Raw genomic sequence first — 15,527 nt, 5'->3', positions numbered from 1 at the left:
TATTTTTAAACATACATTAGCAATCAGCAAAAAAGGTCAAGATATAAATACACATAGTCACACGGACAAGTAGAGATACACATTAGTCAGAGTTGTCTATAGCCAATCTATATTGTAATTTAGTTTGAATGGGAATCAGTTACCGAAGAGTACACATATTTATGCTTTTCATATATGTCAGAAATGTCTGTCATGTCTTATAAAATGCACCTTTTTTGTACCCAATGTACACTTTATTTTCACTATTACACTTTTTGAATTGTACGTTTACTGAAATGCATCTGTTTTTGTTTTTTTGTTATTTGTTTGTCCTCATATTATTCTGCAGTTTGAGGTAAAAAGTAGTGAACAGTCAATGGTCACTAACCAAGAACTTACTACCATCATTTATTGTGCAGTCAGTCGAGCAATCTAGGGTTCATTGGCCTGTGCTGCGTTTTCACATGAGGCAACAAAAAGAGCAGCAGCATGCTCTGCACACTGATGTCAGCTCACATTTCAGCACCACGGACAGCGTCAGAGCAGCCAGTCCTGACACATGAGCACACAACCAAACCGCGTTTAAAGCTGTATTCTCTGTTTCTCCCACTCACGGCTGTGTCTGTTTACCTATTCACTATTTACGACTCACTTTATAGGAAATCCAATGGATAGAAATAAACCATTTTGGGGACTGCTCAGACTATTTCTTTCACTCGGCACTGGCTTAAATTGACCTTACAGGATGCTCACCAGTTAGCTCTCATCAATTGTGCAGTACTTTTCTTTTCTTTTTATTTATTGACTCAATTAATCCATTCATATACTTTGTTCTCGATGATAATAAATTCATTTCATCATACAATATAAATAAATAAGACGAAGAACATGCCATAAGATAATCATATGTAAATCCAAAAGCAGGACTTTCATGTGAAGGGAAAAGAAAAAAGTAGGAAGAAGAAAAATAAATAAATAAATAGATAAATAATCAAGAAGGCACAGTACTTTTCAAGGCTTCACAAGATGATTAACTGTGTTTTTCATACTTTTTTTTTCTTGTGAGTAACTGGATCATTTTACTTCCTCTGGAATCAAATACAGCACTTTTTGCTTTAACCTGCCAGAACAGGTGCACATATGCATCCAGTGACAAGGGGTTGCAAGTGGACATTGCTTTGTTTTAAGGGTTCACACAAGACAAAAAAGGTTAAGAAACACAGTTAAAGTATAATAATTCTCACTAGACATTCAGTCAACACTACGAAACGGTGAACAAATACATAAAACTGGATCAAAGGTGTATTTATGCAGTCAAATATGAATTCATATGGGAAATATCAAAACACCCATCCATTAAATTCATTGCGGGATTCAAGATGTTTATTGTCACTCCGGTTATACAAGTACAATTATGTGAAATGCTTTCGCCGGGAGGCTCCATAAAAGGAAAAAAAAAATACATAGTAAATATAAAAAGACATAAAATATAAGAAAATACAATATAAGAAAAAAAATATACGAAGCAATAAAAAACATCCGTGAAAGAAAAACAATAAATAGTAGATATAAAAAGACATAAAATAAAATAACAAATAAAAATATCCGTTAAAGAAGGCAATCTTTAATCTAAAAAAAATTAAGAGCAAGATTTAATTTAATTTAAAAGTAAGCAAATTAGGGAGATTTAGTGTGTTATCTAAACCCTCAATAAAATGAGCCCTATTTTGAGAGCACTTCAACACAAACCCAAGTGATTCTACAAGGATATGAGTGACTTTTTCCCATAAGGTGCTAGATCTGTTAAACATTTTATTCTTAATCAAGGTTGTTTATATTGAAATGTCCAATCAAAAGTCCACAGAGCTGGCGCCCACTTGATTGTACAGTAAATGCAATGTGGCTTGTGGGAGATAGGGTTGCTTGAAAGAGAGATGGCAATTGAACTGTCCAAAAGCATTAAATGAACATGTTTCCTGTGATATCACTGTTGTCAGCCACGGCCTTATTTCCCAGGAGTCTCCTTTATTTTTGCGTTAAATTATAACTGGATTTCCATCCCATTTTAGACGACCGCAGTGGGATGAATTAGTATAAATGGGAACTCTCTCATGAATTCATAACTCAATGTTAGCACGCATATTTCAGAGCATTCCTTTAATGGAATATGCACAGCTGGCACACATACGGATAGGGACAGATGAAGAGCCAAAGGAAGACACAAAGAAAATAAAAAAAAAAGAAATGGGCATGTGTCTGCATCTTGGTGTCCCTCCTGGGCCTTTGACCTAAATTACTCCCCGTGCTCCATCTTGGCACTCCCTCAGTGTTCCACTCTGTCAGCATTAGGAGCTCTGCCTCATCCGCTCTCTGGTTAGTAATGTCCCAGCGCTGCGGCCCGCGGTGGAATAAGCTCTTACAAGGCTGGCCCGAGAGGAGGAGATGGATCGAGATGGAGGCGGAGAGGAAGGATGGCAAAGGGTCAACCCCAAACAAGCTCTGTGCTCCACCTCTTTGTGTCCACGCTCCCAGTCCAGTCCTCAAAACACATTCAGCTCTTTCATACAGACATGCTGATACCGCTGTTTCCACTGGCCATGCCCATTGTGAGCTTTAAAGTGTTTCCGAGTATTTTACATTTTAGACATTTAGCTGACAGTGTCAGATAGAAGTCTGCAGCTTACAATGTGCGACAATAACATTTTAGTGCACTTATTGAAAGTGACACTGTAACTTATTAAAGGTGCTCTATACGATATCTAGAGCATTAATATAGCAGTAAACAACTATTAGCTGATATAGAGGAGTAATGTCTACCTGAGCAGAGAATGAAGTCTCCCCGTCTGGGTGTGTTGTAATCAGAGCTTCTCTTTGCGTGCCTTTTAGTGCATGTTTATGCGTGTGAGCTTGCCCCACTGGTTATCTCACGGCCGCCACTTTGTACTGCGCTCATACGGCGGTTACGGCTAATAACACCGTCTCGACCGATGGAGTTGTCATGGAAGCGTATAGCACCCACCCTCCAGTTCCCCCTCAGGTAAACACTATTAGCCATGTTAGCACCGGTAGCTGCGAGAATTTTGCATCTTTAAAGAAGAGATTAAACATTTTTTCTTTTTAAAAATGAAAAGTTTAATTAATTATTAATGAAACTAACCCATGTTCAATTCAATGCATTGGAGTTTTCCGGCTCATGATGGCTAATGTTCGCTAACTTTAGATCGATATTGCTGTCTAACTGATGTTATTGCATGTTTTAAGACTCTTATCTCCTTGTGCTACTGTTCTTTTATAAAACTACTACATGTTTTAGCATGTGACAAACATTGTATTGGTCTTATCCAGGGCTGTCAAAGTGAAACACAATACGCAACTTGCGATTTTTAGATTGATTGTTATGTTGTGGCGGGCATCGTGTTAAAGCTAGAGTAAAGATGCTGGCATCATATGAAACTGGAAAACTTAAGGAATCCATTGGTACCAACCATGTCATGGTAGCTTGTCGGGAAGGTGGCTAAATAACGCTCCAAACGTAAGCTAAATTTTGGCGAGAAACAAACTGAATGCAGATCCCCCTAAATGCTACACACTGGCCCTTTAGATATCTAACTGAGAAAAGGAGAGGCGAGTGGGAGAGAGGGGAGAGGAGAGGAGTAGAGAGGACCTCTGTGTTACATGTAATGGAAACTGCTTTGGTGTTGAAGCAGCAGGAAGAGTTCAAAGCCCACATGGACAGATAAACAGCGACAGTGATCTTGGATCATACTGGAAAGGTGTTGCACAGATCACCAACAAGCCTTTGTTTAGGGCAGAAATAGCCTAGGGGTTGAATGACTGTTCAAACACACAAACGCAGATTGGTTCCTTTGTGTTTTTCGTGGACAAAGGCAAGGAAAGCCAACATACCGCAGAGATTACCTCAGAGATGAAATACTACATGAAATGGCAACAGAGCAGCTGAGCCTGTCGGCATTTTGATAGCTCAACATAACAACCTCCCACCATATTTTCTCCTGTTTCCCTTTACCTTCTCCACCTTCCCCATATGTCAAGACAACATAAAGACTCTTTGCTCTTCAAAGGTTAGCCCAATAAAGAGCACACACAGCTCTGCTGACAAAACTGCAAATGTCAAAATGGTTAAAAAGTAGGCTTTCCTGAACTTACCCGTTATCTTTTACATGAGGAGACAAACAGCGGGCGCTGTTCTGACAGACCCAAGGTATCATGGGAGATGGAGTGAAAGTCTCTCCTGTAATCTGTCACCTCTGGAGCAGAGGGAATCACGCTATCGAGACTTGGAATTGGCTGGCTCAGCACATACATGCTGGCACTAGAGCTGAACAATTTGACGGAAATAGAACATTTGACTATTGCGTTTTAAATTATTTTTCTGTCTATGAAACTGTATTTGTGGTCTATTAAAGTTTGTACCAAGTTGATTTTGTTTCTAAATAAATAGAATAAAACCGAATGTAATTTTTTTTAACATTTAAAGCTTCTATTGAGGTTTTCGAATGAAGCTTTGAATGTTTGGCGTTATAATTTATGATGTCATCACCTTAAAAAAAATGGGGGAATTTATTATGGTTAAAAAATGGAATTTATGGTGCTGTTAGATTTGATTTTGCAGAGAAAATGTTGCATTTGAAAGGCTAAACGCCAACAAAATATATGGACAAAATTGGATAAAAAAAGTGGATCATCTTGGGAATGATTACATCTATCTTTCTTCATTAAATTTTGACTTTTCAATGTTCAGAAGTTACTGGAAATGTTTGGATGACACAAGTCGGAAACAATTCTACGCAGCCACCACTTCGGTTTTCTTAGGGCGACTGTGGCTCAGAGAGTAGAGCAGGTTGTCCACCAATCAGTAGACAACGTGGTGGAATTGGTGGTTCGATCCCCGGCTGCTCCAGGTCACATGTCGATGTGTTCTTGAGCAAGACACTTAACCCCAAATTGCTCCCGAAGGCATAGCCATCGGTGTGTGAATGAGTATTTAGATTAGATCCTGATGGGCACCTTAGCAGCCTCTGCCATCAGTGTATGAATGTGTGTGTGAATGGGTGAATGCTGACATGTAGTGTAAAGCGCTTTGAGTGGTCGGAAGACAAGAAGTCCAAGTCCATTTACCATTACCATTGGAATCTAATTCTACAAATAATAGTATATGTTAATCTTTATCTACAACTGTGCAGAAATACCGGGTTTAAACAGAATAAATAGACATGAAAAAAAAAACCAATTGATTTAGAATTTGATTGTCAATGTTATGAATGAAGCTCCGAAGTTTCCAACTAAATTATTTGGAACAGCCCTAGTTACTTGTTGGTGAGGTCTCAGAGTTTAAACCAGTCAGTTATTAAAATCAAACTTGCCAAAAAACTGTCTTACCAAGTGGAAGATATAGTAGACATGCATTTATCTGACATCGTCAAGGGTCATCGCCTTTGGAGACCAGCCACACACATCACAACTAAACCATAGATTTACACCAGACCATGTGTATCAATCAATGTGTTTTTCATTAAAAGTTGTGCAGTGTTAACACTGGGGATTCAACATGACATATGAAGCAGTGTAACTATTGGATTTCTTGTCTTTATTTGGTCACCTTATGAAAAGTTAATGCCGGAGCTCACAATCTCCAATCCTGTTCAATATTCGTGGTTGAGAAGAACAGAGATTTAGAGTTGACAGTGTGAGATGCTGCTGGCAATCCTATAATATAATAATGTTATAATGACTGTATAGTAATAATGTGTTGTAATAATTATATAGTAAGTGCATAGTAGTCCAGATTCAGAATCTAAACTCTAAAGCACACATTTGTAGTCGTGGTGTATGCATGAACGCATGAGCAGATAAGCCAACGTGAGTGTGTGTGTGTGTGTGTGTGTGTGTGTGTGTGTCTGGCTACATGGGGAGAAAATGGCTTTAACCTTCATGCCTACTCGATCATCACCACTCCGTAAATGTCACTACATCTGCCTCACCGCCACTCTCTACATCTCTGTTTACCTCTTTCTCTTTCTCTCTGCTTCACATAATCTCTCCTCGCTGCCATCTCTTTATCTTTAGGTTTCCTCTATACCTTTTCCCTCTCCTCCACTGCAACACCTCTTATTTCTGCTTCCTAACTTCCTCCTCTTACCCTCCAATCTCTTCTTTCCTTCCTTACCTCCCATGTCACTTCCCATTCCTCTGCCGTTGAAAATACCCCCCTGGCCAGACTTTTTTGCCTCCCCCTCTTTCTCACAATACTCTTGTTCCTCCACACACTCTTTTTCCTCTCATTTTTCTCCTCTCCCAACCTTGATACCTGTACAAACGACAGTCTCATTGTCCCTTTCTGTGGCATACACCGCTTTTCTCTTCCTCTGTCTCTCCCATACGCATTATTTTGAAAAATGTGTCAGCATACCCTATGCCCCCTTGTCCTCTCCATCCTTCTCCTTTCCATTTCTTTCTATTTAATTCTCCCCCTTCAGCCAGGTTGGAAAGATATTTCTCAGGCTTTCAGTCTGAGGCCGGAGAATGAGGCACCAGGAGAATGAAAAAGGAGAGAGCGAGAGAGAGAGAGAGAATAAATGGCAGACAAAAAAGGTAGTGGGAACAGGGGAATGAGAGAGGGAAAGTAAAAAGACAGAAAGAGAGGGAGGGTGAGAGTGAGTGCGATGTGAGTCTCACATCAGCTGTTTCAATGAAAAACAGTTTATATACAGTATGTAATATGAGGCAGTGCCAGTCAGAGTCAGTCAGCTCTCAAATACTGTATGTTGCATCTAGAAAATTCAGCACACTCAGTATGTCCATACATCAGCTACAGCTCACAGTCCGCTGTTACTACTACAGAGTCCTTCTGATGCTCCATCACAGGCAAAAACAGTCAGATAAACATAACCGTAAAATCTGAAATATACTGTATCATATGACTTATGAGAGCTTAGGGAAATACATTCAACTTATTTGTTTTTGTTTTAACACCACTAAATTCTTTAACGCATTAACGCAACTTGCGATTTTTAGGTTGTAGCGGGCTCAGTTTTAAAGTTAGAGTGAAGATACTGGCATCAAATGAAACTAGAAACCTAACGAATCTATTGGTACCAACCATGTCATACTAGCGAAGGAGGTTAAATAACACTCGAAACTTACGGTAAATTTTGGCGAGGAAAAACTGGTTATGGCCATTTTCAAAGTTGTCCCTTGACCTCTGACCTCAAGATATGTGAATGTAAATGGGTTCTATGGGTACCCACGAGTCTCCCCTTTACAGACATGCCCACTTTATGATAATCACATGCAGTTTGGGGCAAGTCATAGTCAAGTCAGCACACTGACACACTGACAGCTGTTGTTGCCTGTTGGGCTGCAGTTTGCCATGTTATGATTTGAGCATATTTTTTATGCAAAATGCAGTACCTGTGAGGGTTTCTGGACAAAATGTGTCATTGTTTTGTGTTGTTAAATGATTTCCATTAATAGATATATACATACATTTGCATAAAGCAAGCGTATTTGTCCACTCCCATGTTGATAAGAGTATTAAATACTTGACAAATCTCCCTTTAAAGGACCAGTGTTTAGGGGGATCTGTTGGCAGAAATGGAATATAATATTAATAAGTATGTTTTCTTAAATGTATAATCACCTGATAATAAGAATCATTGTGTTTTCGTTAGCTTAGAATGAGCCGTTTATATCTACAAAGAGAGCGGGTCCTCTTTACAGAGTCTGCCATGTTGCACCGCAATGTTTCTACAGTTGCCCAGAACGGACAAACCAAACACTGTTAACTTTAACTGCTTGGGGCGGAGTCGATAGCGTTGCTCGCTCCCGTCGCTGGCACTCACTTCCCACGTACGCACACCATCCACGCACTGGCTCTGCTCCAAATGACCTACGCCACTCTTTCAACAACTGGCTCTGGAGAGGATGGTTCGTGTTTTCGCGTCGGCCACGGCCAAGGTCGGGCGGCACCGCTCTCCCTATAGGAAGATTTTTGCAATTGTGCCCGCTGATCATGTGTGGGCGGCTTAATGCTGCTACAGGCAAGGTCTCTGTGCATTGACAGAGATGGACAGGCTAGAAAGAAGAGGAACCCCCCCCTAGTCCTCATACAAAGAATCAACCGGTAACACAAATAGCAGCGTACAGTACACGTACAAGGACACATGTTGTATTTTCCAGCTTCAAATTGATTCATTTTGCACATTAAAGTCAAAGGCAATTATGTGCTATTTTATAGTGCCTCTTGGCTGCTCCGATTTCACATTCTGTTGTCTGTAATATTGTCTGATGAACAGTCATGCAAATCACGTCATTTAATTGAGAGAACCGAATTGAGACTTAATGATACGAGAGCAGCAGAAAACTAATTGTGACAGGGTGACTAATGACGGCTATATAAATCCATTCAGAGTGTCTCTGAAGGGTGAGTGTTGAACATCACCTGAAAGGACAGAAGCTCACACAGCGTTCTTATTTTAACTGCCAGTCATCTGAAAATGGACTTTGTAGTGTAGTCACAGCTTACTCACCTTATCTGTGACCAGCCACCCCTACACACATGCTTGCAGACACACACACACACACACACACACACACACACACACACAGACACACAGGGTGTAGTGACTGAGAGAGCAGTGGCGCGTGATAATGAAGCAGAAGATTGGCAGTAAAGTCTGCTCGCCTTCCTGCCTGATTGTCTGTACATCTAACTACTGTATCTCACCACACCGTCTACTTACAATGCGTGAAATAGAGAATGTGTGTGTGGGTGAGCGACTCTCAGTCACATCTCACTTATCCCAGTAACTCATCTACACGTGCACACACACACACACACACACACACACACACACACACACACACACACACACATGCTCGCGCGCAAATCTTATTGAGTTATCCACTGCATTCCGGCTGCAATATTTTAGCTCTAGGACAATGACAATGTCCCCGTCTCGTCTCTCTCGCACACAGTCCTGTGTACAAGCGTCCATCATTCATGGCCGACGCTCACTCACAAGCTGTCAGACACAGTTCCATTTCCTCGTAGATCATGTCGGACTGGCACGCATTGCCTAAATGAGCTACTCAACACCTACTTACTCCCGTGCCTGCACACAAACACATACTCGCTCATATCCATAAACACAGAAGAATAAGCCTGTTTTTGTGTTTGGGCTACTGTCTGCCTCAAAGCACATCATGGGACCAATGATATGAATTGAAATAGTGATATACAGTATACTGAATAGGGCTGGATGATGTGGTGTTAAATCATTAGCTCAATATCGTTAAGGACATTATATATATGATGCCAGAAATTATTATAAATTTCAGGTTTTTAAATACCAGAAAATATTATAAACTTAAGCTTTCTTGTTTTTAAATACCAAAACATATTATAAACTTCAGCTTTCATGTTTTTAAATACTAGAAAATATTATAAACTTCAGCTTTTAAGTGTTTAAATGAAAGAAAATATTATAAACTTCAACTTTCAGGTGATTAAATACCATAGAGAATATTATAAACTACAGCTCTCAGGTTTTTAAATACCCAAAAATATTATAAACTTCAGCTTTCAAGTTTTTAAATGAAAGAGAATATTATAAACTTCAACTTTCAGGTTTTTAAACACACAAATATTGTAAACTTCAGTTTTAAGGTACATTTTGAACAGATAAAAAATTTGCGATTAATCGTGATTGAATAATTTAATCGATTGACAGCCTTAATATATATATATATATATATATATATATATTTATATATATATATGAATATATATATATATATTTATTTATATATATATATATATATATATATATATATATTTATATATATATATATATTTATTTATATATATATATATATATATATATATATATATATATATTATATATATATATATATATATCTCAAGGCTACAGATTATGTTTAAAGACAGGTGATGATTTAAAGGAAAGTCTCCTGGTGTCTGAACACCGTATTAAGACACTTCATGTTGTTTTTTTTCATATTGTCATTCATAAAAGAAAACCTAGTGAATGAGAAACTAGTTGAACTGGAACACTCTCTGTTCTGACTGAACAAAGACAGTTTATGTGAGTACAGCAAAGTAAAGGAAAAATAACTACTGTCTGTCAGACACAGCTACACAAACACAGTTCAATAGGTGCATTACCACAAAATACCACAAGTATTGATTCTCTTTCGTCTCTCTGTTGTCTCTTTATTGTATTATTTTTGCCGTATGAATGTGCATCTCACCTCTTGCGTTCCAGTCTGTGTCGCATGCATGTGCACTGTATATATGATGTGTGTGTTTGTGGCCGTCGGGAGAAGCGGAGCCAAAGTGAAGAGTTATATAACCAGCTTCAAAGTGAGCTGCAGTCGGCCGGCAATACAGACACGGCAAAGCGCAAGGAGAGAGAGAGAAGAGAGGAGTTTCACAGAGAGAGGGATAAAAGAAAGAGGCGAGAGGATGTAAACAACTTTAGGTGGAAAACACTCTTTAGCAGTTCTGCGTGTAGCACAGGTGATTGGTTACAACATCCAGAAAATACATGCGTCATACATCTGCTTAAGTCTAATTAGCCTTAAAAAACTGTTGTGCTGGATCCTCTTTTTTTAATCCCTGTGCTTAAATGCACCACTACTGTCTATTCTGGGTGTCTTATGATTGTATTTGCTGTCATTTTTGTCATCTACAGACAGGTGTGTGTGGAGGGGGGTCAATTGCACACGCTCCTGTCTTCCTCACCACCTTTGATTGGGAAAAAGTGAAATGTCCAGAAAAACCCCCCCAGCTATTTTTCCTTCTCTCTGATTGATTCCCACTGCTAGGCTCCTCGCCCACTCGTTGCAAAAAGATGTCAATCAAGCTCAGTTTTTACTCTTTTTCTCAGCATGTTGCCAGCCTGGTAATGGTTGCTTGATTTCTGCTTTCCCCATTTATCATTTTCCTCCCAAAAAAAAGTGTTGTGATGTCTGGTTTTCTTTGATGGGAAGTTTACTATTTAAACCTTTTTAGCACTTGGCAAACTTTTTTGACATCAGTCAATAACATCTGTGTCCCTGATATTATACAAACCGTATGTAATAATCAATTAGCTGCAGATGATGTCGTTTTTACCCCGACGAGTTTCAGCTAAAAAACAATTATGCTGCCTTATCTTAACAAAGAAAAGACAAGTTCATGGCTTTCAACTGCATCTCACCTTCCTCAGTGAAATTAGTTTGCTCAGGTTTTCATGCCTGAGGAAGACTGTGAAGAAGCTCAAGGATAAGCTAGTAAGTGGAGCCTGAGCTCTGTAAACTGCTGTTTCCAAAGGTCAAGAATGAACTTTACATGCTCAACAATTTACCTGATTTTTCAGGTGGTTAGTGCTTCTGAAAAATACCATAAATCTCAGGTCATAAATACCAGAAAATATTATGATCTTCAGCTTTCAGGTTTTTAAATACCAGAAAATATGATGAACTTCAGCTTGCAGGTTTTTAAACGACAGAAAATATTATGAATTTCCACTTTCATGTTTTTAAATACCATAGAAAATATTATAAACTTCAGCTTTTTGTTTTTAAATACCATAAATAGTATTATAAACTTCATCTTTCAGATTTTTAAATACCAGAAGACATTATAAACTTCAGCTTTCAGGTTTTTAAATACCACAAAATATTATAAACGTTCCGGTTTTAACTACTAGATTCTAACTTTCAGAGTAAAAGTTTTCCTTCCATTAGCCTTCATGAGTTAAAAAAAGGGTCCAATGCGCTTTTCTGGCAAAAAATAAAAAGCCTTTCTTCAAATGGCTATTTCATGATGAAATAATAAAAACAATGCTTGTACATGTTCAGATTGAGCTGGGTAACAACCCACGCCTTCATAAGTCTTTGTCTTGTTATGTGTAATTACTCCAATGGCGTTTATTTATTGGGGGCTCTATGTATGGCAATGTCGCTCTGTTAATCGTTCCACCACTTTGATCCAGACTGAAATATCTCGTCAACTATTGGATGGATTGCCATGGAATTTTGCAGACATTCATGGTCCCCAGAGGATGACGCCCAGTGACGTTGATGATCCCCTGAATTTACTGACTTATCCGGTGCAACATCCACACGTGCTTGATGGTTTGGTACAAACATTCATGGTTTCCCAGAAAATGAATCCTTCTGCTGATGCCCTGACTTTTCCTATAGGGCTGCCAGCAGGTTAACAAAACTGATTACATTCCCATCAGCCTCAGCTTTACTTTGTGTTTAATCAGCAAACATTAGCATGCTAACACACTAAACAAAGATGCTGAACATTGTAAACATTAAACCTGTTAAACATGCAAACCCCGGTCTCTGGTGTCAAAGACTTGTACGCCTAGCATCTAAAACTTGGCAACACTAATAGACTTACAGGAGGAGCCTGCTTGAAAACACCAAATCTTAACTCAAGCTCTGCTTACTAGCTTTTTCCAGAGCTTTCAACCTGTGTTGTGTTCTTCACATCTTAAAGAGGACATACTCATTAGACTATACCGCCCACAGCTTGAGAACTACCTTTGCACCATATTTTTCTCGCAAGCCAATCAAGAGCAGACTGGGCTTTTTAGGGAGGGGGTCTTAAAGAGACAGGCGCTAAAACGGAGCGTTTCAGACAGAGGGTGAATACAGGTATATTCAGACAGACCGTATGAGAAAAATAATGTGTTTTTTGAACATTAAAGCATGTAAACATGTTCTAGTAGAAATCCAGAATAAAAGTATGGACCCATAAATGAGTATGATATGTCCCCTTTAAATTCTATCCTCACTGGATTGTGTATTGTGACTTGATGAAACATTTTGTTGTGTACTTTTATGTTGGAATATACGTGTTTGACGCTCTGCATCCTTTAGCGACCAGACATACAAGTGTGTACTGTACTTCTCATTGGATGATTGACAAATATCTTTACAACCCCCTGGTGAGGAGCAGACTCTCGCTGTAAGACACTTAGTGTTGTGTTATATAAGTTATTTTTTTCTTTCCCACAGATTTAACTGAATAAAATCGAGTTTCTTTGCCAAACCTCCAAGTTCCCAAAGTGGATTCATAAGATGAAAGCTGAAGAGTGTTTTTGTATGTAGCAGTACTTACTTTCTGAACGCCGAGGTGAAGAATATTTTCTACTAACATTCACCTTGTGAAAGATGAAGTGAACAGTCTGCATATATATATGGTTGTTTGTCTCTTTTCTGTGACATCTCGACACGAAACATGACAGGTGTGAGGATGATAAAAGAAGAAGCTGATTTTGTGCCGTTTTTTCTAAAACACCTCCTGATAATGACTCAATGAGACGAAGGAGTAGGAGGGTTGATGACACAGATACCACTTTGTCACAGTTCCTTGAATGTGACGCGAGCAGTTCATGAACAAATACAAAAAGAGGGTTGTTTTTCTCTTTGATTCCCCCTCTGTGGGCTCTCTCTCTCTCTCTCTTTCCCTCTCTCTCTTCTTCTCTTTCTCTTCACCACTCTTTTAATTTACCAAAAACAGCCAGTGGGCAGATGGGGGATCAAATTCACCTTTTACCTGAACTCCTCGGCGCAATTAGCGTCACGCTTACTTGTCATTTCAAATTGACACACTGCTGTTGTGCTATGTAATTATTTACCCGCCTGGGGGGATAGCTCTCTGGTTTAACCACTAAATAATGACAAACACACTCCATATTTTATCTGAAACATGTTTAACACGCCTTTTTTACCGTTCCAGGGTCATTGTGTATTTGGCTGTCTAATTAAAGGTGTCTTTGTCTTCAGTGTGTCTATCTAAAAAAAGTCGAATTGACTAATGTTTTCTGTGCTTTCACTGCTGAAACGTGGCATTCATATTTTGGGGTTTGAGCATCAGGATCCGTTCTTCCTATAGGTTTCCTCTTCTTTGCCTGTTCTTTTTAAAACAAAATCAGTCGTTTTTCTGGTTCAAACACACAGAGGCCTTATTACTCCACATTTCCCTTTTTCCCTTCACCACCCCCACCCGCCATGCACCACCCAGCTCCCAAAAATAAAGTTAGGCTCAGGGAACAAACAAGGTTTAAAGCCGAGAGAGAGAAAGACGGACCATAAACAATGGCAGCGGTTTTCTTCTGCAGGGGGGAGAGAAGAAAAATCACATCCAAAAACAGTTTTCTTTGATCTTGTGTCTTTTCTTGTGATAAATCTGTGTCTGTGATGCCTTTTGTTTTTGCTTTTGTACTCTTTTTAAAGGAAAACACACAAAACAATAAGCAAACCATGAACTCTTGCTGATTTTGCTCTTTCTTCTTTTCTTTTTTTGATATTCTTTTTTTTCCGTTTTTGCCAGTAATCTTTTTTGAATTTTCTCTTTTCTCTTTTTCCCCCCTTTTTTTCTTAACCCTAGGTCCGCTCACAAAAAAACATGATGAATCTTCAATGAACAAGCCTCGAGACGAAGGTATTTTTGTTGCATGTTTTTCCTTTTTTCTTGTTTTGAAGTCTTTTTGGGGGATGTGTACACATAGAGTGGAAAGCTCACACACACACAAGTCAAACATCTCTTAGGTGGGACTGAGATGCATACCGATGTGTTGGTGTAAGTGTATGTGCTGAGCGTTGCAATTAAAAAAAAGCTGTCTTTTCCTATGCAAATCATTAGCCTTATGTAACCTGGGATGATCATGACGGCTGGTTAATGGAGCCCTTCATTATAAAGGCATCTACAGGCAGTTGTGTGTGTTTTTCCAGAGGTCCTCATCTGGCTCTCAGACAAAGAGAGAGCCTCGGACATCATCATCACCACTGTGCCCTTGAAAATACATTGGCCATCTAACAGCATTGTCCCAGCGCAACAAAGCACCTATTGAGGCCAGGTTACACAATGAGGTGCATTATTACTGCGCCTCAAGCCCCAGCTCAAGGATGAAATTGCTATTGAGAAAGGAGGACCTACACAAATATTAAGCTAGCCTCATTCCAAGTCAATGATGATAACATCAAATCAAGGAAGGAAAAGAAAAATTGGGGACATCCAAGGACACTTGTGCCCTGCTTTGGAAGATTTGGTTTTAATTTATCTCCTACCTGCAGCACATACACACCACGGAGGTGATTGTATCTGCACTCTCACCCTCCCTCCCCCTCCTCGTCCCGCCTTGTTCCTTTGGACTTGTTTCTTGGAGAAAAAGATGACTGATGATATTTTGATACATATTTCTCTTTATGCTATTTTGAGGGGGTTGTGCGGGTGAATCTTTTTTTTCTTGCTCCGTGATGCTCTTTGATTTGGGGTGTTTTTTGAAGTTGGGAGTCGGTGGAAGTTTGACACAAGAGGGTTTTCTTGGTGATCAAACGCGCTGGCACAGGCAATGCAACTTTTTTTTCAGCTGCCACAGTCGGCGAGCAAGTCGAAACAGCCGAGCCCAGTCGAGACGCTCTCCTCCGCCTTCGTCTGAATATGTATTTAATCCTTCATCACGATGTGCAATTAACAGCATTTGATCGGGAACTGTTGATCC

General features: G+C 39.3%; 1 protein-coding gene across 4 annotated transcripts in view; it reads left to right on the top strand.

Annotated features, from left to right (window-relative positions):
* The window catches only part of nlgn2a (neuroligin 2a), a 209,626-nt gene that overhangs the window by 89,177 nt on the left and 104,922 nt on the right, over window positions 1–15,527 (top strand). For 3 of the 4 annotated variants that reach the window (XR_012592404.1, XM_074623509.1, XM_074623508.1), the window contains one exon: window positions 14,414–14,467. The exons of the other annotated variant lie outside the window; for it this stretch is intronic. Coding sequence is in view for 2 of the 3 variants with exons in the window: in XM_074623509.1 (XP_074479610.1) it covers window positions 14,414–14,467 (54 nt within the window). In the remaining variant the exon portion in view is untranslated. The remainder of the gene's footprint in view (window positions 1–14,413; window positions 14,468–15,527) is intronic. 4 annotated transcript variants of the gene reach the window in all.

This window comes from Sebastes fasciatus, chromosome 22 (genome assembly GCF_043250625.1).
Source record: "Sebastes fasciatus isolate fSebFas1 chromosome 22, fSebFas1.pri, whole genome shotgun sequence".
Lineage (NCBI taxonomy): Eukaryota > Metazoa > Chordata > Actinopteri > Perciformes > Sebastidae > Sebastes > Sebastes fasciatus.
This window is presented reverse-complemented; position numbering and strand designations above follow the sequence as displayed.